Source organism: Phyllostomus discolor, chromosome 14 (assembly GCF_004126475.2).
Source record: "Phyllostomus discolor isolate MPI-MPIP mPhyDis1 chromosome 14, mPhyDis1.pri.v3, whole genome shotgun sequence".
Taxonomy (NCBI): Eukaryota; Metazoa; Chordata; class Mammalia; order Chiroptera; family Phyllostomidae; genus Phyllostomus; species Phyllostomus discolor.
Window position 1 is genome coordinate 37605239 of NC_040916.2, and position 26945 is coordinate 37632183.

Genomic DNA, 26945 nt, shown 5'->3' on the forward strand with positions numbered 1-26945 from the left:
AGCCGCCAGACACGCGACACCGATCTAGAGTGCCCATCCATCATCGCTCCACCCAGACTAACCAAAGAGAGCCGCCCGGCCAGCCAGACCAAGGGAGCCGCCCCACCAACCCGCCGAAGCACGAGAAGTAATAACTGTCTACGGCCTAAGCTGCTGGGCTTCTGGGGTGGTTTGTTACGCATCAGAAGCTAACTGAGAGCAAGCCCCTCGAAGGAACCGATGCCGAACTCCATGGACATGACAGTGAGGGTCTGGGGCAGCGAATGGGGCAGCTGGGGAGCCAGGACGCCTGGGTTTGGAATGACACTTTGCCATTAAATGCCTTCGATGAGTCACTTCGCGTCTCTGTGCCTCAGTTTCCTCATCTGTAAGGGCAGGAGAGTGATAATGCCTGCTCGATAATTAATCGGTGCAGATCACCTAGGGCAGTGCCTGGCCCACTGCACGAGGGTTTTCCTATCATTTCTATTAGAATAAACAGCCCACCAAGTTCCCAGTGGTCAGTGAGCTGTTCCATGGGACGGGGGTGGGGGCACTGAAAAAAGACCTCCAGCTGCAGTGATGGCCGGCTGACCGGAGGCAGCGAGCCGCCCTCTCGGGAGGGACAGAGGTTAGACCTCAGGACAGGCTTCCTGGCAGATGCTGAGAAGGTGACCGGGGGCCTTCCGGCCAGACAGCGGTCAGGGCCCAGCGGAGCCCGGACCAGCCATGCCGCCTCCCCCGCCGCTGCACCCCTCCACATGGGGCTGCTTCCCTTCGAAAGGGTTTCCCATCTGAGCAAATCCTTGGCTCCTCCGAGATCGTCGTAGGGCCTCCTCCAGGCGGTCTCGGGGTTGGGAGGGAATTAGCCCTCCACAGAAAGGGAGTGGAGGACTCATCCTCACCCCACTTCTGAATCCCACCCACCCGTCAGCACCCCCGGATTGCCTTCTGGCTATACCTCCATTGCAATGCAGTGGAAAAAGGGAAGCAGGCAATTATGCGGCGGTAGGGCTGCCTGGGCTGCCGTCCAGGGCTGCATGGGGAGAGGGGTGTGCTAGGGCTCCGTCTGCACCACAACCGTGGACTCCAGGGCTCAACTGTCCCCCGGGCTTGGCTCCCAGTGCCGGGCCAGGGTGGACCGCCGCCGAGGGTGGCCCAGCTGGGCCCCTGAGACCACCAGGTGTGCAGAGGTGAAACCAAGGACATGAGTTTCCCAACATGTGGGCTGCAGTACACAGGCGGGCAAGGATGGGTTATAAGCAAATGGGAGTATGTACAGATCTTAGTCCCGGGGGGCTGGGTGGGGGCTGGGCAGCAGCGCCCCTGGTCAGTAACCTCCTGCCTCAAGCAGCCGGGCCAGCCCCGGGGGAGCAAGGTCAAAGCGAGGGCCAGATGACTGCACTGGGAGGCACCCATCTCAAGCAGAAAGGCCCTTGAACCTGGAGTGAGGAAGGATGGGCGCATCCTTCAGAGGAGCTGCCTCCGGACAGAATCGGAGTTTCTCTGGTCGAAGTTCCAGCTGTTACGAGGAGTTAGACCCGAGAATAGGGCGGAGAACAGAACCGACGCCTGTTCTCGCCAAGCTGGGAAACAGAGAGGCCCTGGTCCCCTCACCCCACCTGGGTGGGGCCGCCTCCCCGAGAGAGAGAGGGGTCCTGGGTGCTGCGGCACTGGACAGAGAAGGCCACCTCCTGGCCCTCCTCCCCGTCGCCTGCAGGGCGTGGTCCCACGCTCCGCCACCAGCGTAAGGACGTGTCACGGCAGCTCATCTCATTTATTTCTGTGCCGGGTGACCACCCCGGGGGCTTCCCACCCGCTCAGGGGCAGGCCCACATGGTCTGCACCGCGGAGTGCCCCGGGAATGGAGAAAGGAACCGGCAACCGAGCCTTCACGCCACACCGCCCCTGGGCCCCGCCTCTGGGGGCGTGTCCTCCCCACGCCCCACCCGCACAGGACTATAAATCCAAGGACCGCCAAGTCTTCCTGGTTCAGGTTTCATTTTACACAACGAACATGAAAAAAAAATGTTTAACTTCTTACAATGACAATATACATACCGTGGTGCACACACACGCCCCCTCCCCCTGCATTAAAATAAAGCTTCCCGGACAACATCCATCTCATTCAGTAATGCTGCCACACTGGCCACAGGCACTCACGTCTAGGGCAGAAGGGGTTTCACAGATGCTGCTTAAGAGATGAGAGTCTTTTCTTTATGTTTGTACATTTCATAATTATTTAGAAGTAAAAGGTTGAACATCTTCACTGGTATGAGCAGTCAGTTCGTAGAGACAAGATCCCTGCCGATTCTCTCTGGATTCGCCTCAGCCACGGAGGCGCGTTCAGGGCGGTGTCGTGGGGAAGGGGGTGGGTGAGGGGCGCATCCTAGGACCAGGAGCCCCAGGCCTGGCCCGGGTGGTGCGTCCGGCGTGGGAGGGGCGGCCACCCCCCCGCAGTCCCGCTTTCCACGAAGGGAGAGAGAAGAGGATCTAGGTGCCCCAGGCTTCACAACGGCCCGGGTTGCCCTGAGGACGGCCTCCACACACATGCACATGCATACACATGTGACACGCACGCCACGCCACGCCACGCCACGGCACACCAGGAGCACAGAGCCTATTCTCTCTCCTGCGATGTCCCCTTTGTGCTGGAACACCCGCGTCCCCGCTCTGCCAGCCAGCCTGCTCGCTCGGTTCACACCCCCGAGAAGTCCTGGCTCTTCCGAGCTCTCTCCGGCCGGACAGAGCTGAGGGCCGCCTCGGCTCTGCCCCGCCTGGACAGAAGTCATCTCAGAGCTACGCGTTCCGCCCCCAATGTGGGCACGTCCTCCCTCACTTCAGGCTGCGAAACGCAGTCCCACTGGATTCAGTTTTTTCCCTCGAGCCATGTGATCGGCACACGTGCGGGCACTTCTCACCGGCTCCGAGCTGAACCCGCAGGCACCGGCAGGCAGCGGTGGGCCAGCGCCTGCCAGCTGGGTCCCTTCTGTGGGCCAGGCCCTGCACCGGGAGCCGGGGCGGGGTGGGGGGCGGGGGCCTGACCTCGAGGAGCTGTCCATGCAAACAGGGGCTGCTCGCCCAGGTCCTCAGGCGGTGGTGATGGGAAGGAGAGCATCACCTCAGTGCAAGAGTCCCTGAGCTGTCCCACATCCGCGAGGGCCCCGCCCTCACGGCCCCCACCCTGCTGCCCCCTCCGCAGACCCTGTCTTCTCTGCACACCGGAAAGGGAGCCCCTGAGAGACCCACACGCTCACCCCTCCTCAGTCCTCTGTGACCACTTAATGGTTGGTTTCATTCAAACAACTCCAGGCGATGAAAGCCAAGCTGCCCACACGCATGCCCGATGCCGATAACGACATGCAGACTCCCTTGCATTCCTGCGGGAAACTCGAGCAATGAAATGACAGGAGTAGAGAAGGGAAGGGCTGTTTACAGACCCACAGGGGAACCGGGGAAGGGAAAAAGGTGGGGGCGGGGGGAGGACTCACCGGGCCGACCCCTCCCACCTGTGCTGCCAGGGCCCCTGGCTGTTCATCCCAAAGGGCGGGCAAGGAGCTGGCTCCCCCAAGAAGCCTGCACTCCCCGAAGGGCTTGGATCCGTCTGCCAGGGCTGTGCCTGTGTCACCCTGGTCTGTGCCAGGACAGGTGTCCCAGGGTCTTCTAGCCCCTGAGTCGCCCAGTGACGCCCTGATCATAATTATACTTGCCTTCCAGGGCTGTTTCCTAAGAGAACCTTTGGGTTGTCGGAGCCCTCACCTTCTGGCCCACAGGGCAGTGTATGGGTTCCATACACAGGGGGCTGCGACCACTGACCCTCTTCAAGGTGGGGTGCACTGCAGCCCACAGGCCCCACCGTGAGTCCTGAGTGTCAGGCGGACCCGCTGCCGTCTGCTGGGGAGGTTGTTGAAGGGCGCCCAGCTCCCAAGGGACTCGGTTCCCAAAGCCGGGATTCATGCGACTCACACAGCCATCTGAGGGCTGCAGGGCTAACGTCCGACGCCGTCCAGCCCGTCCAGAGGTGCCCAGCGAGCTGCAGTCATAACCCCCTGCTCTCCCCAAACACAGTGGTGTGTGGTCAGGGGCTGCCGACCTTGATCTTGTCGTTGCGGCTCACCAGCAGGTACCCTGGAGTCCTCAGGGCAGGCTCCAGGCAGGCCCCCCCAGGCCCCCCTGCACACCTGCATTTCTCACGGCCACTTTGGATGAGGACCCTCTAACTGCTGCCTCTGTGGAGGCAAAGCACTGGAGATGGGGAGGTCTCCAGGGCCCTGCCGCCCCGAGCTGGTTCTCCAGGCTGTGGGTGGCCCAGCCCACTGGGCTAGTGATCGGCTTTCCTTTGGAGAGGGGGAGGCTCACAGTGTGTGAGGCAGGCCAGGAGGTGAGAGAGGACCCACTGAATCCAACCCCTCATCCTTCAGAAGAGGACGCTGAGGTCCAGAGAGGAAGTGACTGCAGCCTGCCGAAAGTGGCCCCACAACCCACACCTGCTGACTCCTAATCCAGTGGTCTTCCCGTCATCCTCCAGGGCCTACCCCACGGGCGGAGGGACCGGGTCTGCCCAGGGAGGGAGGGGGCTGAGACAGAGAGCACCTTTCTCGGCACCAGCCCAGCAGCCTCTGCACCTCAGATGAGAAGCTGACCTTACATGAGAATATTAGCAAAGTCAGACAGGGTGTGGGGGGATGGGGGTGGGGATGGGGGTGGGTCCTGCCCAGACTCTGAGCATGCCAGATGTTTTGTTAATCAACACAGTGCCGACCCAGAGAGACGCTTCTGCTGGAGGGGGAGGGGGAGGGAGGGCAGAGGAGAGGGGTTTCGGCTCAGAAGATGGGGACACAAGACCTCAGGTACAAAAGTCTCGGGGGGGACTGCCAGCAGCTTCTGGAGGCAGAAAAGAGACAGGCAGGAGAAGAAGGGGGAAGAGGAATGTAGGGTGACATAGGGCACATTTCCCTTCTGTGTCTCAGGAGCAGAAATGGGCGGGGGGAGGCAAAACAAGTCCAGCATCAAAACAGCACGAGACCCAGCAGAGCGGGAGGTGGAGGGCAGGACTCACGAGGAGAGAGCCGGACCTGTGACTCCTGGGGAGGCCTGTGACCTCCCCCCTCCGCCCGCCCCGGGCTGACATTCCCCAAGGGTCTCCTCCCCGCCTCAATCTCCTGGACCTAAAGGCTGGCAGGTCACTGGGAGGGGCATGGAGGGCGGGGCAGCCGGTGCTCTGTCCCCGCTCCGATGGGCTCCCCCTCCGGAGCCGCTCCCGTCCTCTGCAAACACCTGAGGACCGGCCTCTGCTTGGCTGGGCTGGGCTCCGTCTCTCGGGCAGCCCGGGAGGGGGCCGGCTGAAAGGCTGGGCTATTCCCAAAGGCCCACTGTGGGGTGAGTGGCCAGGTCAGCAGATGTAGGACACGGGCCACGAAGCCACCGGGGATCAGACTCTCTCCAGAGAGGGAGGTGGGAGGAGACGCTAAACCGTTATTGTAAGAGGTATTTATATGGGGTATTTACATACTATGCATATTTACCACTTTCCCTCTCCCTTAAAAATTTTTTTTTGCATAAATGCTACTACTGCACGAACACTTCCCATCCTCTCCTTTTTTTGTCCTCCTTCCTTCCCCAGGACTCACTCCGCCTGTGGCTGAACCGCCTCCCGCCTGTGGCACGGGCTCCCGCTCCTGTCTGGTGGCCAAGGCCAGCCTGGGCCCCCCCCCCCGCCTTGTCTCCCACCGACCCCATCTTTTCTTTGCCACCATCCCGAGTCTACTCCGCTCTCCTGACCTTTGCCCACAGGCCCGCATCTTTGGCCCTGGCACGTGAGGACACCGGGGTGCTGTGTCTTCCTGCCTCTGCCCAAGACAGAGGCTGGGGAAGGAGATTCCCCCCAGATGCCTGTCCGGTGGAGATCTGGGTGGTCAGTGGCGGGCGAAGGGCTGACGCTGGCCGGACCCATGGGAGTTCGAACACCAGCTTTTCTGCTCACCAGCAGCAGGCCCTGAGTGGGCCTCGGTTCCCTTAGCTATGACCACAGGTAACAGTTCTCTCTCCGTCCTGGGGGTCATGGGGTGCTCCTGAGAGGCGCACACGAAGTAATGCGTGTAAGTAAGTTATTATTAGCACAGTGCCTGGAGTACCACGACAGCTCGACAGCATTAGCTGCTGTTGTTGAGGAGGAAGAAGGGGGACAGCGGCCCCCCCCAGTGTCACCCAGAGCCTGTTTCTACTCCTTCAGCCCTCAGTGGGGGACAGCACACAGCTGCTTCTCCGCCCCCAGGGAAACAACCCTGAAGAGACTCAAACACGGCTATTAAGTCGTCATTTCCACCCTGGGGCCGGCCTCTCTCCAACCCCTGAGCAACTGTGGACGGCGCTTTGCTTGGGGCCAGGCAGCAGTGGCTGTCCCTCTCCTGCTGCGACCCCTCCTCTCTCCCCTGGGTCAGGCTGATGGCCTCTCTCTCCCTTGCCAGCTTTATCTCTCTCTCTCTCTTTTACAGCTGTTCCTGCAACCCTTCATTCTCATGTCATATGTTCATTTGCTTATAGTCTGCTGCCCCTGCTAGAACGCCGGCCCCAGAGGACATGTCTGTCCCATGCACGACTACGGCCTCAGCCTGTGGCATGCTGCCTGGCACACGGGGACCCTCCCCCATTTGTTAAACACATGATCAAATAAATGGATTCACATTTAATTTGTCCGCACGATCTCTTTCAAGGGCCAGCTGAAAGGCTACCTCCTCCAAGAAGCCTTCCCTGATTCCTGCCTCCTCCACCTTCCCCTTCACACTTTCCCGACCTTTACTCTGCCCTCATACCTTGTTGAACCCAGGAAGATAGCTCTGCATGCACAGGGCTCCTCCGTTACTGCGCTGAGGCTCCTTACGAAGCATAAACTCCAAAGGTATTGCTGAAGCTGGGCCTGAGTCCAGTAACGGAGCTACAGCAACGGTACGGGAGAGCGAGCAAGTTCCCTGCACTCTTGACGCCTCAGCCTCCCCACGTGCACAGTGGGAGCCAGCGCCCGCCTTCCGGGCTCTAGCCCTCACTCCCTGTCTCCCTTTCCAGAGAGACACGGGCCAGCTGGCACGGGCTGAGTCTTGCTGCAGGGACAGCTCAACCCATGTTTGCTCAGCTGATGCCCCATCACTGTCCCCGTTGTTTATCCAGGGCCCGAGATGACACCTCCGAGATGGGGCAGGCCAGAGGCGGCTCCCAGGGACGCTGGTAGTGAGTCTGACGTTTCTCTCTAAAAAGAAGGAGGGGACGGGTGGGGCCAGCAGTGTCTGACGTGCCTGAAGGCTCGTCCCTGGGGTCTGGACCCACAAGGTGCAGGACAGTGCCACCCACAAAGGCTGTGCCACTCTGGGTCAGCAGTACCCCGGGCCAGGCACTGGCTGCTGCTGGTCTGCGACCATGTCGGCCTCATCTCCTGGCCACATGCCAATGGAAGGACCCTGTTACTATTATTGTCTTTTCAGCAAAGCCCATCGGTACATGTTGCTTGCCTGGCTCAGTGCTGTTTGTTTAATTATCATTGCAGGAGGCTAAAAAGAAAACCTCATTTTACTCAGGAAGCCAACAGGACCTTTAGCTCCAGCAGACACACGCTCCAGACGGGAACTTCCACAGGCCAGGAAGGGCAGGAAGGGAGGCGGAGCCGAAGTGTCTGCACAGCTGTTCACAGGTGGCACCCACATGCTGGGGCGGGGCGGGGCGGGGGGGAAAGCAGGAAGTGCTCCCCTTGGGCCCCTCCTCCTCCTCCCCTTCATGTTGTCCTTGGCCAGCTCAGCTACAGTTGCCCTGCTTCAGCTGATGATTTTGGAAACCGCCCCTTTACACCCTTTTTCCCTGCAAAGCTTCTTTCCACCTTTCCACCTGCCTGCCAGCCGCCGCAAGGACATCAGGGTTCACTGCAAACGTGGCAGGTGCAAAGCCAAGTTCGTGGTCTCTTCCTTGCCCCTGACCTCCTGCCAAGCTGTTCCTCCTCGCCTGTCTGCCAACTCTGTGCCTCTAACCAGCCTATCTTATACTTCCAGCATTACTTCGACTTCTCCTTCTCCTGGATGTCTTTCCACCTAGTCCCTTCTCTCCTTTTTCACTGGGGCTGTCCTGGGACCCGTCTCCTTTACCTCTTCCCTGGACCAGCCTTCTGGCTGACGGCCTTGCGTCCGGCCTTGCGTCCACCTTCTAGCACGCTTCCAGGAGGCACGTGCAAACAAATCTCCCTCATCAATGCATTGCCGCGACACCTCCAGTGGCTCCCTACTGCCTACCGAATAAATTCTCCAGCCTAGTATTTTAAGCCCTCCCTGTCTCTAGCAAACCTTTCCTCCCCACTCATCTCTAGCCATTATCCTCATATCCCTGAACAGTAGCAAACAGCATATTCGTTAAGCTCCCCAGACGCCATGCCCTTTCGCAATGTACTTACATTTCCCATTTCCACACATCAAAATCCTACCCACCGTCGTCGGCCGAGCTGAAATGTCACCTTTTCCATGGAGCCAATCATTCATCCACGGGCAAATATTTACTAAGCATTCATTCTGTGCCGACACTTCCTGACGGTTTCAGGACATGCCCCGTTCCCTCCCGTGTGCTCATAAACACATTCAAATCCCTCGCTATATTGCGAACTTCTCAGGGAAAGGACCAAGGTCTCAGTTGTTTCTAGATCTCCAACAAATACTAGGTGCTGGCTAACTGCTGTCGATGTGAATCAACCAAGATTGGTGCTGTCCGTGGTCCTGATATCGGTTCGTTTATTTTAATTCTCTCTCCTCGTTGTTGTTTTTTTCTCCCCTGCTTAAGAATGTGTGACCAGGAAGAAGTAAAAACAAACTAATGGTATTGCTCAGCAGCTATAAGCCCGTAATTACGGCTAGCTGTCAGTTATCCCTGCCGCTGGAAAAACCGCGGTGCAGAGAACCCAGCAGCCACGGAACATTATTTCCCCTCCGTCTGACACGTGCAGTTTTTAAGGAGCCCACCGGCACTTTGAATTCTGTTTGGCCGCTCAGGTTGTTGTTTGCGGTGACAGGCTCTCAACCGCCGGCAGGCTCAGGGGGCTGGAAGGGGGGGTGGGGACTGTGCAGGGGAGGAACGCAGTCCTTAATGAGATGTGTGCGAGACCTCAGGGTGAGACCAGGCCACAGCCCCAGCGTTCGGCGGCCACGGGGGCAGAGAGAGCCCAGCCCCCGAGGGTGCACCACAGGGTCCAGAGCTGGCTTCTGCTGGAGGAGGATGACGAGGAAGTGCCGCCGAGACGGAGTCCGGTTCTGGGATGGAGCCGTCTTCTCGGCATCGGGACGACACCTCGCTGGGCCACCGGGAACCACCGGACGGACGCACATCCCGGAATATGGCATTTGCAATTTTGCATCAACAGCCCGATGAGGCGGGGGGCGAGGGTGCCCCCCTCTTCCCCTTCTGAAGCAAACACACGGCGCGTGGTGACGCGGCAGCTGCATTAGTTGGGGAAAATTGATGCACATTTCATGTGTCAGGGAGCTGAATCCCGGAGAATGGAGCCAGCCTCCCAGAAAATGGTTTCTTTATATAGTTCCATCCATTTATTGTTTGATTGGACTTTCTGTATATTAAATTCAAGCTGTTCTGCTGCTCATGGGTATTATGATGCGTTGGCTCGGTGGGAAATAATGAAGGTGATGGGATTTTACAGCGTCGCCGTACAAAGGAGGCGTCCCCGGCCTCATCCATCTCTCCATCAACTAGCTTGTGTGTGAGGTGGCACTTATATTAAAACGATTTTTCTGATTCACTTTAATGACACTCATTTGACACCCGGAATATGATTACATGAGCGCAATGCAATCTTCTTCCATCCAGTCGTGGTCAGCAAAGGCTGAGTTATCCTCCCCGCCTCGCCCCCACCTTCCCACCCGCCCCTCGTTTGCACTGAGCTGGGAGGAGGAGGTGGGGGCTGGGGGAGAGTGGCCTCAGAAAAGCAGGCAGGACTTGACCAGAGGCCACCGTACCTGAGCCTTTTAGCCAAGAACTTCGGGCGCTCAAAGGCATTGTGGTCAGCTCTTCCTGCTTGTCACCAACGGGATCCCATTAGAGCCCTGGCCGGGTGGCTCAGCTGGTTGGAGTGTCGTCCTGTACATCAAAAGGTTACAGGTTCGATCCCCGGTCAGGGCACGTGAGGGAGGAAACCGATCGATGTTTCTCTCTCTCTCAAATCAATAAATGTATCCTCAGGTGAAGATTAAAGGAAGATCCCATTAGGTGTGGGTCTGAGGTCACTACTGTCCCCACCTTCCAAGAGAGAGGCTGGGACCTGCGTTCCCACTTCCCACAAAAGAAAACCAGCAGATGACGAACACTTAAGATACGAGTAGAGTGGCAGCTTCTTGGAAGTGGTTTGGGGCACTCAGGGCCGCCTGCCTGAGGACAGGGGCGGGGAGGACTCAGGCTGAAAGGCTCTGCTCCTGTCCCCGCCCAGGAGGGGCTCGCAGCCGAGATGATGCAACAACGCCGAGAGCCTCTGGAGGCCTGGGACAGGCGCGCCCTCCCGGGTGAGAGCAACACAAATGCTGAGGAGAGGGAGGGCCGGGCTGCCTTCTGTTTACACTGTTTTCAGGCAGAATAATTGCGGCTCCTCAGGAAGAATCCCGTTTGTGCTTATCAGTGTGTTTAAAGAGGGAAACCCAAACAAAACCAAACAGAGCGGCGGGGCTGGGGGGGAGGGGGAGGGGGGAGTGAACTGAGATTGATCTGGAAGATTCCGGAAGAGAGCTGTGACATGGGCACCGGCCCGGAAATCCCTTTCCAAAAATTGCAACAGTCTGAATGGCCGGGTGGGAAGACTCATCTGACGAGACGGGGGTGGGGGGAGCACCTGAACGGCTCTCGTCCCAGCTGAGCGAAGGAGCCTAACCCTCCTCTGCGGCCCGAGGCTCCCCGCCTGCCCTCTGTCCACCGGCCGCCTGCATCACGAGTGGCCAGCCTCTCCGCTTCGGTTTCTGAGCCCAGACTGTCCCCCAGGGTGGTGAGCATGATGCCCAGGCCCCGGCAGGTGCGCGGTCAGCGCCGTCCGGGTGGAAAGGAAACCTCGGCCCAGGCGCAGATGCCCTGCTGGCGGAGAGCCCTGCTCTCAGACGCCCACGCTCCACTGCGGGCTCCTGGGCTTGCGGGTCCATGCTGGGTCCCAGCTGCCCTGGGCCTGGGAGCCATCCTGCGGTGCCTCGAGGCCTCTTCTTGCGACACCTGTCTCCCAGGAGCGGAGAAGGTCCTCAGGAGTGTGTCTTGCCGGCCAGTTTCTTGCTGCGGGAGCTGGTAAGGCTTCCGGGTGGTTTAGGGGGAGCAGGACCAGCAGGTACCACCCGCCACCTCTACCTAAAAAAACGCAGGCAGAAGCTCTCACTTCCCGCATGGCCATGCCATCTAGCACCCTCGGTCGGTCTCGGCCACTGTCATCTCTTGCTTAAATGACTGTAGTAGCTTCTCTCCTGCAATATATTCACTGCTCAGGACCTGGAGTGATCCTTTCAAAATACAAGTCAGGGCGACTCAAAACCTTCCAGTGCCTTCCCATCCTAAGAAGATTAGTAAAAGGCCAAGGGCGAAGTTCTTGCACGGGCCTTGCGAGCTGTGCACAGCTGCTTCCCCCGTTACTCCTGTGACCTGCCCGCCCCCTGCTCTTGGGGCTCCACCGTGAGAGCCTGCTTGCTGTTTCCAGAAGAGCACACCGAGGCCCCTCCAGCCCCGTGGCCTCTGCATTTGCTGTGTGTTGCCCAAGCTACCCGCATTCCCCAGGTCTCTGCTCCAAGGTCACCTTATCTGAGAGCCCATCTCGACCTGATATAAAATAGCAAGTCACCCTTGCTCCACCCCCTCCCGCACTCGGCTTCCCATTCATCAGCCACGCTTTATTCTTCTCTGTAGCGTACACTGCTGCCTCACAGGTTGTATTTGTTTAACAGCGTGCTGTCTGGACTCGACCACTAGAACGTGAGCTCCACAAGATCGGAGACTATCTATTTTCTTAGCTGCTGTATAACCAGCGCCTAGTAGCTACTCAATAAACCTCTGTTGAAAAATGAAATGGGAGGGAACCTTCATGTGTAAGGGGCTTATCTATGTTTCCCTTTCTGTTGCTCCCTGGCCCCCAAGTCTGCAGCGGGGAGCATGACCAAGTAGCCAAAAAAATAGCGAAGAACAAGGGTTAAAGCTTCCCCTGCAGGAAGTCCCAACCCTGCTAAGGCTGACATCAGAACTGGAGCGTGCCCACGGGCCTCCCCAACTCTGGCCTGCCCACAGACATCCTGGCAGCGCTTTCATTGGTGCTCACGATGGCCAGGAGGTGGCCAGCCAATGGGAGGCTGATGCTGGGCAGGCTGGGGCACAAACTTACTTGGCTGAACAGACACCTACTGAGGTCTCCCACACACCAGGCCCTGTGCTAGGCACGGAGCAGACAACGAACTTTGCAACAGACATCTACCCTTGAGGAGCTCACACCCTGGGGGGAAAGGCATAAACAGAGAGAGTGACGAGATAGAGAAACAGTCACGGCTCCATGGGAGTCGAGAGGAGGGGTGCCTAGCTTGTGGAGGGTGGGGAAGGCCTCCCGGAGGGCTGAGTTTGGAGGGTGGTGGGAGATAGCCAGACGGAAAGCGCAGCAAGGGCAGTCCCTGGGGCAGCAGGAAGAGCATGGGTAACGGCCTCTTTTCTGTGCCCTGTTCTACCACTCGTCCCGCCCTCTCCTGCTTTGTGAAGGAAGAGAACTGATCCCACTCAATTCATCTCGTCTGTGCTTCACGCTGGGGCTCCAGTGCACTCACGGGGCCTGTGTGTTCTCAGGGCCTGCCACGCTGCCCGGTGCACAGTAGGCCCTCAGGAAACTCCGAGTGAAAAGGCGACTCCTTGCTGGGATGCAGATCTGTGCCCTCTCTTAGAAATTCCAGCACCAGAGAGCTTAGCAGATGTCAGGCTGAGAAAGGACCTCAGGGTCATTCCTGCCCAGTGAGGGCACTAAGGTCAGATGCCCTGCATGGGGACCCGCCAGCATCCAGGTGGACACTGTTGACCAGTGTCCTGGGCCGAGACACGTGGGAGATGGGATGAGAGTTGGTGGGACCCTGAGGCTGTGGATGGGGGTGCGGCCAGGATTTGGGGACTGAAAGGTTAACACAGCAGCTCTCAGACTGGCTCCCTGTCGGCACCCGCCCCGTCTGTCTGCACCCGGGACCTGGCCAGCACCCGCCCTGCACAGTGTCTGCACCGATCTCCAGCCAGCCCCCACCTCTCCCAGAGCCGCAGGCCAGCCCCTTCCAGGGCTGCGTTTTCAAGGTACATGCAAATCACCCGAAGGCAGCTACTTCATGCTTGGAAGAAGGACAATTGATTCTCTTTTCGTTAAAGTGATGTTTGGACACTGTCAAAGCTCTCGTCACAGGGCACAGGGTGACAGAGGCTGCCGGTCTTAATTACGTAACCAAGCCAACCAGGCAGCCATCTCACCGGGAGCCACGCTGTCCCAAGCCCTTCCCAAGCCCTGCTCCCCTCCCTAAGTTATCTGAGAGGACCTCCTCCCATCATGGCCTAGAGCTGGGCCCGGAGCTGGCCCTGGGAGGCCCCTGGTGGATGCCCGCTCACAGGGCTTTCCTCCAGAGAGCTCCCCTCTCCCCCGACCCTGCCCCCAGAGCCTCACCCACCGAGGAGCTCAGGCCCCAGGCCATGTGCCACACCAAGCAAAGTCAAACAAAGTTAAGAAGGAAAATCGGCTTTGAAAAAACCTATGGCACATAATACATTCCCACACTAATTCCCAAACATAAGATGTGCTGGTCCTATTTAATATTGGGAGTTCTGCTTTATCCCTTCCCTCTGTTAACTGAGATAAATGAGGATTTGTTTTATTTATAGCATCAATTAGGAGAACAGAAATTAATCCTTTAATGGGGCATTGGGGAGCCCAACTGTTAGTGGGCAGAAGGGACATGCAGGTCGGGCCTAGGGGTCCCCCCCCACCAGCTCCGGAGGCTACGGAGGGAAGCCACCCTCAAGCCCTGGTGGTGGTTGAGCTGTTAGTGTCCTGTGAATGTGAGATACGTTGGGCTATTAAGTAAACGGGGATAATTGACTCCAGGAGGTCCCTCCCTGCGGGACACCTGAGGAACTCATCCGCCAGTCCTGGGGAAGCAGGGAGCGAAGGCAACCAGAGCCAGGAAGAGCCAAGCCCCTCACTGGCCATATGGGCCTCGGCCCGTGGGTCAGCCCTGCTCTGCAAAGGGGCTGAAGACCGTCCTTCCAGACCAGGGAAAGGAGCTCGGGGAAGGATCAGGTGGGGAGGGTCCGGGGAAGGAGAACTGAGTGTCTGCTGGGGCTGTTGGAAGCAACAAGACAGATGCCACGGGGCAGGCAATGAGTAAGAAAAGGACAGGCTCTCTGGGACAGTCCACGGACCTACACCCAGCCGGAAAACGTGCGAGGGGCAGACAACCTTCCCACAGTCGAGTTGGTAAGATGCCGCAGAGCATCTTGGGGGATGGACCCAGCACCAGGTGAAGGCTCGCTCCTCTCTCCCGGGGTCCCAGGCTGGGGCAGAGCACAGGCCTGGGGTCCACCCTAGGGAGAGGACAGGCAGGGCTGGCAGGCACCGAGAACAGTATCAGACCGAGCACATAGAAAAGGTGGCCCATTCACACCAACTTGTCCCTTCAAAAGCATTTTGCCAACACCTGCTATGTATAGCCGAGTAGTGAGCCCGGTGATGGTTCCAACTGGCAAGTCAGGTCAAAGTCAAAGCAGCCAGCCCAGCCCTGGATGACGCCGGCCAGGGTGGAGGGGAAGGAAAAGCCTGCTTTCCCCCTGCTTCTGAGGTTCAGGAAGACACCACCAAGGCCTCCTTCCCTGCCCACTGGTTTCTCCTCCTAGACGTGCCGATGCCTGGGGGAAGGAAAGGCCGGAGCCCGCAGTCGGGGGGGCACGCGCGCCCCTCAAGCCCCCTTCCCCGCCTCTTGCCCTCGCTCTCTGGCACCGTCCTCCTGCTCTCCCCCAAGAAAGTGAGTGTGAGGCCAGTGTTGTCCGTCCCTGACGGTGGACTTGCACCTTGACCTGCAGGGTGAAGTGCTCAAGGAAGCCCGTGGTCCGCCCAGCAACAGCAGGAGCCTGGACTTTCCTGAGAAAGCAGCCATTCACCGGAAGGCGGAATTCCCACGGGTCAGAAGGAAACGTTTCATTCATAAATCCCCGTGTGCCTGGAGTGGGGCCGGCTGTGTCGTACTCACGGCCCCAATGCCTTTTTGACTAGTGCTGTGACAGGGTGGGCTGTCGCCTCAGGGTGGACGACAACACCCTGAGGCCGTAAGAACAAAGGAATGGCTCTGAAGGTCCTGTCCCAGCCCCGCAGTGGGCCCTGGAGGGTGGGGACAGGTGGAGAGCAGGGTGCAGCTCTGTCCCTTGTCGGCGCTGCGGCCACAGAGAGTTACTTAGCCTCCTTGAGCCTCACCTTCCCCATCTGCACATGAGTTTTTGCGCCCTGCAGCAGGGCTGTGTGAAGACTGAGAGATGACCCGTGCCAAGTGCCCGGCACACGCTGACACGCAGTGGACACACGCGTGCGGCTGTGCTCACAGTGCAGCCACAGGCAGGTGGCCCCCGAGTCCCTGTGGCCGTCCTCCGAAACAACCCCGCCTCAGCTCTGCTCTCTCCCGCGGCAGCTGGAGGCGTCGCTCTGGTCTCACGAATCCCGTCCAGGGGCACTTGAGAGCACTGGACCGGTCAGACGCATGGCCGGGCAGGTCCCTGCCGGGGGCAAGGTCCCCTCAGGAAAGTGCGGGGGCGGGGCCAGGGCCAGCCTGGAAGAGGCAGACGCGCCCACTTCTCCCGACGCAGCGGCACACCCTCCAGTTCCTCTTACCCCTGGTGTCCATGCTCCCCGAGGCCCACGTCTGCGACCTGAGCCCAGAGAGACAAGGCCTGGCGACCAGACGCTCTCCCACCCACATCTGGGAGACGCTCTCCCACATCTGGGTGGGAGCAGCCGCCAGAAGCAGCATGTGTGTCGGAGTGGGAGGAGGGGCAGGAAGACCTGTGTCAGACGGACGAGAGGCGAAGGCAGTGCCCCATCCGACTCGGTTTTCACCAATGACGATGACACCCCCTGAGCTCCCCCTTGCCACTTCCTTCAGTGTGGCAGAACGAGAAATGTAATCATTTCTTTTTTTTATCATCACCCAAGATATGCTTACTGATTTGAAAGACAGAGAGAGAGAGCGATGTGAGAGAGAAACATTGGTCGGTTGCCTCCTGTATGCACCCCGACTGGGGACCAAACCGGTAACTGAGGCCTGTGCCCTGACCAGGAATCAAACCCACAACCTTTCTGGTGCACAGGCCGAGGCTTCAGCGCACTGAACCACCCGGCCGGGGCCAGATGTGACCATGTCCGGAGGTCCCGTCACCTGCTCGGTCACGCCCAGTAAGTGAGCACACACAGCACTGTGGAAAAACCCACGCCAGAGCCACAGGGCTTCAGCCAGGAGAAAAATCACATCGCCGGGACGCCACCAACCGAATTGTCAAAGACCAAATAAAAAGCTCCATGAATTCTCCATCGACAATAAAATAACGCTTCCTGGCCTAAGCAAATACAGACCCAGCATATGAATTGTGAAAGGCGTTTGCATTAGCCTCAACGACTTGCAGCGGCTGAAGCAGAAACCCTAGGAAATGCACGTTTCCCGAAAGCGGCCCTCCTCCCTGGGCCCCTTGCTCTGGAGGGAAGGTTTCCCATCCCAGCCCCATAATTATTGTTCTGTGACCTTGGCTGGAGATGGGACCTCTGGGCCGGCCTCTGCGTAGGAGGCAGAGTCACCTGTGACCTTGCCGTGTGTGTCTGTCTCCCTCCCTTTGACAGTCCTGCTGCTTGTGCGCCCCACGCCCTGGTCCGTTCAGACCACCTCCCTAGCGCCCAGGTGGGCCGGGCCATCCAATCAGAGTGTCAGGCAGAGCAAGCAGCACTGCTCCCCCTTCCGAGAGGAGGAAACACAGTGGGTGCCCCGCTTTTCAGAAAACCCAAGTTCACAGTCACTCACACACAAAGTCTGCTCGGGGCTGCTGGACCCCTGAGCACCTGGGGCAGCAGAAAGAAGTGAGGCAAGAGGGAGAACAGCCTGCAGAGGGGCCCCCAGCAAATGCAGGAAAGGTCCCGAAGGCGTGTTCTCGGTGACTCCTGCTCGTGGAAATCTGTGCCGTCCTCGCAACGCTCACCAGCTGCCACGGCGTGCTCCTCCCCACCCGCTGCCCCTTTTCTCTCCCTTCCGCGCACAGACGCGAATAAAAACGCAGCGATCGCCCTCCACACACATGCACAGAATGCACGGCCGAAAAAAGAAACGGTGACTTAACTTTCTAAGTTTTATAAAACACGCCAAAAGAAAGCTCAACTCGGAGCAAGCCACGGCCTCCAGACAAGTCAGCCACATGTCTCGGACGAGGCCACCTCCCTGGCTCACACGAGTGGGACAGCCGCCCCCCACCCCCCGGGGCTGCGCCGCCCCACCCAGCCGTCCGCTCGCTGCCACCGGCGCCCACTTACCCCAGCGTGGTCATGGTGACGATGGTGTACCAAAAGGAGGCGGGGATGCTCGTGAACTTGCTGGCGGAGGAGCCCTTCTCGGCGTAGAACATCACAGTGGCGAAGATGATGATGGCCATGGTGAGGGAGAAGAGGAGGAAGCCGAGCTCGGAGGCGCAGCTCTTGAGCGTGTAGCCCAGGATCCGCAGGCCCTGCGAGTGGCGCGAGAACTTGAAGATGCGGAAGACGCGGAAGACGCGCAGCGTGACGAAGGCGCCCGACACGTCCTCGTTGTTGGTCATGACCAGGCCGATGTAGTAGGGCATGATGGCCACCACGTCGATGATGCTCATGACGCTGCGGATGAAGCGGTAGCGGCTGGGCGCGGCGAAGAGCCGCAGCAGGTACTCCACGGTGAAGATCATGACGCAGGCCGTGTCCAGGCAGAAGAAGGCCACGGAGTAGCGCTCGCCGCACGGCAGCTCCTTGCTGCCGGGCACCGTGCCGCAGGGCACCGTCTCCACCACGTTGGTGATGACCGAGACGGCGATGAAGAAGCCGGTCACGTAGTAGAAGACCAAGGCCAGCGTGCTGGTGTGCGGGTTCTCGAAGGCCCGCCACATGGTCTGGCGGAAGCTGAGCGAGGGCATGGACTCCTGGTTGTTCTCCGAGTCGTTGTCGTCCATGAGCCGCTCGGCGTTCTCCCGCTTGCGGTCCTTGTACTCCTCGTAGCAGCAGTCGCCGATGATCTCGGGCAGGATGCCGTAGAAGGCCAGCTCGTCGTCGTAGGCCGAGATGCACTCGTAGCGCGGGTAGTGCAGCTTGCCGGTGCGGTAGAAGTTGAGCACGCAGCGGAACACCTCGGGGTCCCGGTCGAAGAAGTACTCCTTGGTGTCCTCGTTGAAGAAGAACTCCTTCTCTGTGCTGCCCAGCAGCGTGTCCGGGTAGCGCTCCAGCGTGGTCCGCCAGGTCTGGAACCTGCGCCCGCTCACGTTGAGCACGATCAGTTCGTCCTGCCGCTTGTTCTTGTCGGCCGGGGCCAGGGGCATGGGGCAGTTGGCCACCGGCATCCAGCCGATGGCCGCCGCCCGCGCGAAAGGCAGCCAGGCTGCCACTCCTGCCGCCATGGTGACTCCAGCTCTCGGGCCGGCGCCTGCGCGGACACTGTGCACACCAGCTTGGACTTAGGTCAGCGACCCCTGGGGACAGGAGGAGAGAGCAGAGAACCGGGTGAGTCCGTGATTGACATCCAGGTGGGGTCCTGGGGCGCAGGGGAGGGTCCCCGGTGGCGAAAACAACTGCCATCTTGCACACAAACGAATTAAACTGAAATCCCCACCCAGGACAGAGGACTGGACTCTCTTCTGTCCTCCTCTGTAGGAGGGCACCTGTCACCGAGCAGTGTGGCAGGGTGGGGTCACCAGGTGTTGCTGACCGCCTGCCGGATTGTCAGGTTCCGGGAGGGCTCGGGGGCACGTGGAGGGGAAGCCTCTTCAGCAGGAAGATGTGAGAAGGCCCGGGAAATAATCAGCTCTGAAAGGTTATGGCGTTATTACGAGTTTAAATTGGGAGAGGGTAAATGAGTTCTCATTAAACGAATTTCAAAGTGGGATAAACATGCTAATTTTTATTTCACTCTTCCCCCACCAGGGTAATCAGGAGTGGGGTGTGGATGCGGGAGACCAGGTGAACACATTCTTTCGACTCCTCACCGGGGAGGAGGAGGCGGCTGGGCTGGCCCAGGCCTGGAAAGTTCTGAGACGGCAGGGGGCTCCGGTGGGCCTGGGGCCTGGTGGAGCTCTGTCCCCAAGTCCGACGGAGAAGCCTGTCCCCAGTGGAGTGCTACTCTCTGGGACGCCCAGCAACCTGGGGCGCAGCGGCCACCCTCAGAGCCATGACAGAAAGCCGCGGGAAAGGCGAGGAGGCTGGCAGCGTCCCTTCCCCACCTTGCAAAGGGACTCTTGGTTCTTGGTCACCTGCCTCCCGGGCATTGTCCCTCCCCCTCCCCGAGGAAGCGGGTCCATGCTCACTGCCATCTCCACATCCCTCGCCTCCCGTCTCCATCTGCCCACCAGCCCTCACTCCCTCGGGTTATGTAACGACACGCTCCCCCCCACCCCCCGCCCTGCCAGCCTCCTTCACCTGGCCCAGCCCGCCCCCGACGGCTCCCCCCACCGGGGCCGGGCCCACCGCTCTCCAAGCTGCCCCAAGCACGCAGCTCCCGCCGCCTGCCTGGACGGAGGGCACGATGGCGCGGAGAATTATATTTGGCTTTGGGAAACAGATTTACCTTCCCGGATCTGGCTTTTTAAAGACGATAGTGAGATGACTCTGCAATCCCCAAATGCACACCATCTGCAGAGAGACATGTGGTGACACAGAAACGCACGTAGCGGCGACGGGAGACTGTTTGGGGTTCGCACGCCGGCGTTCACGAACCCTAAACTGATCACTCAGAAGCCGCCCTGACGCAGAAGCTCGGGACCCTCTGGAACGACGCAGCTGCGTCGGCTCTGTGTTTACAGCAACCAGGCAGGAGGCAGTCTCCTGATGGGGTTGGGGCTTTGCCTCCGCCTGTCAATCCGCTTCCCTCCCGACTCCCAGCCCGACCAGGGCTTCCAGACCCCTACCTCCCCTCCCTGCTGAGCTGCCCCCGGCCGGTCCCCACCCCCACACGCCAGTGAAACGGGACAGGATAAACCCGGATCTCCTTCCTCGTTGGAAGCTGCTCTTCCCCCTTTGCTCCGGGCATCCCTGACCCCACGCCTGTCACCCTGGCCACCTTCATCTTTGCTTCACCCACAGAGTGGCCAAATAACAAGACCATGGCTCTTACTGCCCCCGTTAGGGCCCCGACTCCCTCAGGCCCCCTCCCCCCGGGCCTGCTGGTCTTCACCGACCCCCAAGCCCATTTCTCTCCTGTTCCCCCAAAATCCATCCTGCTCAGAGTCGTCTCCCTAAGGCAGGGTTCTGGTGGTGCGTTGCCCCACAGTCTACGAAATCACACCCACGCCCCTCGGCCCAGCCTCCCAGCATTTCCACAGTCGGATCCTAGCTCGTCGCTCCGGCCCCATGTCCCATGTACCCAGCTGAGCCTCCAGCAGCGAGGTCACGGGCCGGCTCCCAGACAGGCCTCCTGGGGCTCGGTCTCCGGGCCTCTCCCCTCTCTCGGCAGCATCATCCCCTTCAGCCCTCCCTTTAGAGCCCTGCCCGGCCCACACCCTCACAGCAATGCTCCCCACCACAACACTCTTGCCTCCTTTGGGCTCCCAGCCCTGTTCGCCCCTCTTTTCTAGCATCCATCACCCTCTGGCCAAGGTTACCGATGCTTTCGGCGTGTCTTACCAATACCCACGGCTAACAGTACCCGAGCAGCTGCTGCAGGCTGGGCACTGCGCTGCCCCCGTGGACCGTGCTCACAGCAGCCCTGGGAGGAAGAGCCGGAGGCGCAGGGGCCCGGAAGGGGCGGGACAGGCGCCCCACCGCCAGCAGGCGGCCCGAGCCCACCCCGCAGCAGTGCGGCCCAGGGCCACCTCTTCTCCGTGTCCCCCTGCGAGGCCAATGGCAGTGGCGGAGGCTTCCTGGGGCCTGACTGCATGCCAGCACGGCGCCCCATGCCCACCTGTGCCATCTCAGCCGACCCCACCAACAGCCACTGCCGTTGCCCCCACTTTGCAGATGAGGAAGATGAAGCAGGAGGAGACGTACTGAGTGAGATGTACTGACTGACGTAACAAGTGGGCAGAGGGGTGTAAGCCCAGGCAGTGTCAACGTGGAGCTCAGGGGCTCGGCCAGGCCACCGCCCGGCTTTCCCTGTCCACACCAGCTCCTTCGGGGCGAAGGCCAGGCTGCGTCCACTGTCACCGGACAACCCAGGAGGGAGCACAGTGCAGCCGTCCCTGGGCGCTCGGGCCGTGGGCTCCAACCGGCAGCCGCTGTCACAGATGCCGCCGTGTGCCCTGTCGGCTCCACTCCCTGCCTTGTTAGTGCCTTCCAGGGGTTTTCAGAGGTGGGCGTGACCTCTCCAAGCCGACGGTAGACTCTGAGGACGGATCTGACCAAAAGAACGCCACTGACGTGCCTCTGGCCGACTGTGCCCTCAGCCGGGTTTCCCAAGGCGCCACCCCCTGCCTCAGTTTCCCCATCTGCATGCAAAAGAGAATGTTCACAGGTGCCTCTGCTCCCTGGTAAAGGGAGGTTGATTCAGAGGCCAGAGAAGACAGCAGGAATGACAGGGACATGCCCGATAAATGTCACCACTGAGAGAGTCAGGGAGATGGCACCGGACTGACGAGCCCCTGATTCCGGGAGCGGAGGGAAGGACGGGGCTGTTCATCCACGGCAGCGGCCGACCCACCTGCCCCCGCTGGGAGGCTTGGGGACATGCCATGTGCGTTTCTCGCCCTCCAGAAAGGCGCCCAGTCGCTCCCTACACTTCCCTCGGCCTGCGGGGGGCCTGGGTCGCCCTTGGCACACACTCGGCTGGGTGACCCAGGAGCAAGGAGTCTGGGCAGCGAGCCCCGATGCCAGCCTCGGCCACAGACGCCTCCGGCCCCGACTCGGTTAACACTGACTGGGCACCGACCACGCCCTGGGTCCTGTCGTGGCCGCTTCCGTGACTCCCATTTCATTCGCCTCCTCAAAAACTCTCTGACTCGGGCATTTCCACCCATGAGGTTCAGGTGAGGAGACCGAGACCCAGAAGTTCCCGTCTAAGTGGCTCAGCTCCGGGCATCCAGGAGCTGACGGTTTCCCAATAGGCCATCGATCGGCTCGCCGCCAAATGGCGTTCCCGACCGAGGAGTAGCGGGTCCTGACGCTCCCCCAGGAGAGAGCGGGGCGCAGGGGCTCCACGCCCCACCTCCCGGGTGGCCAAGAGCCCGGGCTCGGGAAGCCCTGCGTGCCAGTCCCAGTTCTGCGTGAACGTGTGAGAGCGAGCCCCCGTCGCCCTCTGGGCCTCACACCACCCCCCCCCCATAAAATCAGAGAATCCTCACACACACCCCTCCCCCCATAAAATCAGAGAACTGCACAAGAAGGTGACAAGGAGCCCGATGGCGGTGGCCACCTGGGTTCCGCCGGATCCGGGACCCCCAGGCGGTGGCTCAGGGCTCGGGGAGACCTCTTCGGAACTGTCGCCCGTGCAAAGCGGGCAGCGGAGCATCTGGGCTTGTTGCTGTGGGGATGGAGTTAGCCGGAGCCTCTTCTCAGCAAAGGCAGTTCTGGGAATTCGTGATGAGGCTGGTGCCCAGAACAGGGCACAGAGCCTGCACCGCTCAGAACCCAAGGCTATGGGAGGCCCAGTCCACTCCCTGCACCCCTGGGAGGGCAAAGGGGGCCAGGTTCCCAGACTCGGGGCCCTCAACCTCTGACCCTTAAACAGCCCTGCGTTATCCCAGAACGGAGCTCAGAGAGGCAAGGCCTTCAGGGTGTCTGAGCGGCAGAGAGTGAGAGGAGGCTGAGCCAGGGGGCACCCTGCTTGGGCCGGACCCTGCAGCTCTGCACCTGGGAGGGGGATGCCTGTCCTTCCATCCTCGCGGTGCCGGTGCCATGTCCCCTCCACTCCCGAGACACAGCGCCCAGTCCCGCCCCTGCCTAGCCGGGCCCATCCCCTTGCTCCTCCACCCCCCCCCCCCAACAGCCTCTTCTCCGAGGGCCATGGGCCTTTTCCCGACTGCTTTCAGGTGAACAACGGGGAGCTGGGCAGGGAAACACAGCCCCTCCCTGTCATTGAGGCCTCTGGCCCCAAGGCCAAACCTTGACCCTGTGCTCCAGTGCAGGCCGATCCTCCCAAACAAGGGCAGGGAAGAGCCAGGTCTACTCCAGAGACTCCAGCCCTAGCCCCCTGATAAAAGGTTCCCCCCAAAAGGAGCAATTACCTACTGCTACTGTGTGTGTGTGTCCCGGGCAGAGGGTGTCCAGGGCTAGAAAGGGGAGGAACAGTGCCCCACCAGATACCATGCCCCCGGGCCACGCCAGCCACCCTCCACACGGCTCTGAAGGCACGGCCGGCCCAAGTAGGGCTGCTGGGCGGCCGTCCCTGCAGCCGGGGCCCCCGGCGGGCACCAGCACCTCCTGGAGCCGACCTGGGTACGGATTCCTCCAGCAGGCACAACGGTGCGGCCCCATTTCCAGCCAATGGCACGGCACACGCCTCAAATGCCAAGGTTTTACTAGGACGTGGACGCCTTACAAATGAAAAATCTGGAGCTATTTTTGTTTTTGGCAGAAGAGTTTGACAGAGGGAAAGATGGGGGTGGGGGCAGGCCAGGGAAGAGACGTTTAAAACAGGTGAGTGCTGGACTGACAAACGCCAAAAAAAAAAAAAAAAAAAAAAAAAATCCTGGAAAAGGGAAACCGAACTCTCCTGCTGTAAAAAGTGGGCTCTAACAGCTTCTGTTGGCGGGGGACAGGGGCCGGCAGCGGGCAGAGCACGTGGAGCAGGCAGCCTGTCCTGGGGACTGACGCCTGACCTGGGGACAGGCTCCCGGCAGCGGAAATGTCACATCACCAAGGTCTGCCCTTCGACGACCTCGGCAGAGTGCTGGGGACGAGGAGCCTGTCTGGAAACTTTTACTTTCCACAATTTTCTATCATCTTGCCCAGCCCAGAGTGGGACCAGTCTGGGGGGAGGGGGGGCAGGGAGGGGAGGGTCCTGAGGATGCGGGGAGCTCTGTCCTGTGCCCACGGGGCGGGCTTGGGCAGGCAGGAGACAGCCGGGGTGCCAAGCCGATATCGTTGGGGTGCAGGCCTGGGACACACACACACACACACAGGTCCCCTTCTCCCACAGTGCCACTCCTAGGCTGACCAGAGCACTTTCCTGAGCTGGTGTTTATTTCCAGGCTCCTCAACAGCAAAAGGAAAGACGCTACTAATCTTGCTTCCTCTGGGGGCCTCTTGTGTATTTGCATTTTGTTGCATTCAAGTAGTGACAGGGAAAGATAAGCACATCGATTCCTGACCGGGTGCCAATATGTCCACATGGGGAAATGTACACACCTCACTTTGCACTGAATTCGTGCACGCCCAGGCCCCCTTCCTACACACATTAATCACCCAGGTGCCCTTTAAGAAACAGTAAATAAGGCGTAAATGTAACCGTCTCGTACATTCATGCAGAATACCCACATGCATCCCATGGCAACCCTTGCAGGGTCTTACAAACAGACCGCGTTGTGCCTAGGACCATGAGAAAGTTCAGACGCCCTCTTGAGAAACACAGCGGAGCCTTCGCTCTGAGGTTCCAGGTCCGGAACCTCAGCCTGTTGCTGACCTGTCACGGCTGCCCGGGATAAAAAAAAGCAGGACATCCTGGACTCGATTCAAATGTCAACACTAAGCAAGTGCAGGAATTCAGTCGATTCCAGGTAACTTCTCTGCCCAGTCCCTTCCGCGCCCCAGCCTCGGTGTAAACACCTCGCAACGTGAGTCCTTCGACCCCCTCTCCGGGCCGCGCTGGCCCTCCGAGGCCTTTCCCGGAGCTCGCAGGGCAGACGCGGCGTCGGGCGGGACCGGCTGCGCCGGCCCCCAGCCTCTGGCAGGCTCCCCGCCGGCTCCCCGGGCTGGAGAACTTTGCGAAGCGCCCCGAACTGCTCCCTGCCTCCGACCTCAGCCATTTCTCTCCTCTTCCCACAAAGAGCGGGGGGACCGAGCAAGCCGCCGCCGCCGCCTGCCGCCGGATCCCGGGGCGCTGCCTCTGGCACCCCGAGGGAAGGCAGGCCAATGGAAAGAGGGCAGAGGTTCACACCCCCAGCCCCCAGCCTCCCCTCGCTCTGCTGCCGAGAGGTGGCTCCGCAGCCCGAGGGAACCGACGCCCCCGGGCCGGCTGCCTGCTCCCCCGCGGGGCCGGCCCCACCCCCAACCCTTCCGGCGTCCGGGCGCCCACCCACCCGGGCTCGGGAGTGGGAGGATGCCGCGTGGGCAGCTGGAGCAACAGGCGTGGGAGCCGCGCTCCTTACACTTCCTGGCTCCAGAAGGCTCGGTCGCGTTCCTCTTACCTTCCGAGAAGCAAGTCCGGGCCCCGCGCCCCGCGCGCGCGAGGGAGCTCCGACCGGGGGCCGCGGAGGCGCCGAGCGCCCAGCAGCGCGGGGGAGCGCCCGGCAGCCGCCTCCTCGCAGGCGAAGTCTTGCTCCCTCCCTCGCTCCGTCCGCGGGTGCGTCCGTCTGTCCGTGGGCCCCTCCCTCCCCCGCCACCCCAGCCCCGGTTCCGCCGCGCGTCCCCTCCCCGCCTCGCCGCTCCGCTCGCGGGCTCGCGGGCTCGCGGCTCCCTCGCTCGCTCCCTGCCCCCGCCGCTGCCGGCGCCGCGCGGAGCGGAGCCCGGCGGGCCACGGGCTGCCTGGAGAGGTCCCTCTCCTGAAGGGGGAGGCGGCGGGGGCGCGGCGCGGGCGGGGCGGAGAGAACAGTCCGGGGGAGGCTGCGAGACTGCGCCCTGGGCTCCCGACCGATCCCCGCTGGAGAGCGGCTCAGGCCCGACTCGGGAGCGCGGGGCCGCCAGGCAGCAGAGAGCGAGATGGGGAGGACCCCGAGGCTCGCCGCGGAAGGGTGCCCAGGGCGTGTGAGGGGGAGTGACTCCCCGCGCAAGGGTGTGAGTGCGTGTGTGTGTGTGTGTGTGTGTGTCTAGAGGGGCGCGCGCGTGAGCGGGGGCAGGGGCCGGGGAGGGGAGGCAGATGCTGGTGAGGCTCCCGGGGCGACTGGAGGAATCTTAGGGTGTGCCTGGAGGTGGCGGAGTGTGCGGACGCGGGTGTGAGCGCGTGTGCCGCTGAGGGTGGGCACAGGGGTGAGCGTGGCAAGGTGAGCTCTGCGTGGGGGTGGGGGTGGAGCGCGGAGTAGGCGTGAGTGTGAGTTCGGGGACGTGTATGGCGGGGGCCCGGTGAGACGTGGCCGGGGGAGCCAGCGTGTGTGCGCGTGGGGTATGTGGGGACCTGGCTGGGTGTCTTTTTCTCACTGACCGTCCACGCGACACCAGCCGCTGCTGCGAGCCCAGCCACCTGGCGAAGTGGAATCCGCCACCGCACAAGCTTTCCGGCTCGCGGCGCTCTCGGCCCGGGGTGCGGGACCGGACGGTTGTGGGCGGGGGGGGGGGCGGGTGTGTGGGAAACATTCTGTCCTTCCCCCACGTGAGAGCCGCTCTCCTCCCAGAGCGCGAGGGCCACCGCCTGAAGGTAGGGATTCGCCCTCGCGTCCCGCCACGTGTACCCCGGACCCAGATTCAAGTCTGGCCTCGGGAATGTGAACTCTCCACCCGGGCCTGCCCAGGCCTTCGGGCCGTCCCCGAAGCCCAGGGATCCCCACTGCCTGGTGCCTCGGCCCAGGACGGCGAGCGGGCGGGCCGCACGTGCCACAGGGTCCGGCGGCCGGAGCCCCGCGCCTCTCGGAAGAGTGGTGCAAGGCCCGGGCTCCTACCCCCGCGCCGGCGGCGGCGC

General features: G+C 61.0%; 1 protein-coding gene across 2 annotated transcripts in view; it reads right to left on the reverse strand.

Annotated features, from left to right (window-relative positions):
* The window catches only part of KCND3 (potassium voltage-gated channel subfamily D member 3), a 185524-nt gene extending 159869 nt beyond the window's left edge, over window positions 1-25655 (reverse strand). For both annotated transcript variants that reach the window (XM_036016001.1, XM_028503278.2), the window contains exons 1-2: window positions 25522-25655; window positions 17543-18720 (exon numbers count right to left, since the gene is read on the reverse strand). In XM_036016001.1, the coding sequence (XP_035871894.1) occupies window positions 17543-18648 (1106 nt within the window). In that variant the 5' untranslated portion in view covers window positions 18649-18720; window positions 25522-25655. The remainder of the gene's footprint in view (window positions 1-17542; window positions 18721-25521) is intronic.
* Window positions 25656-26945: the final 1290 nt, after the last annotated feature.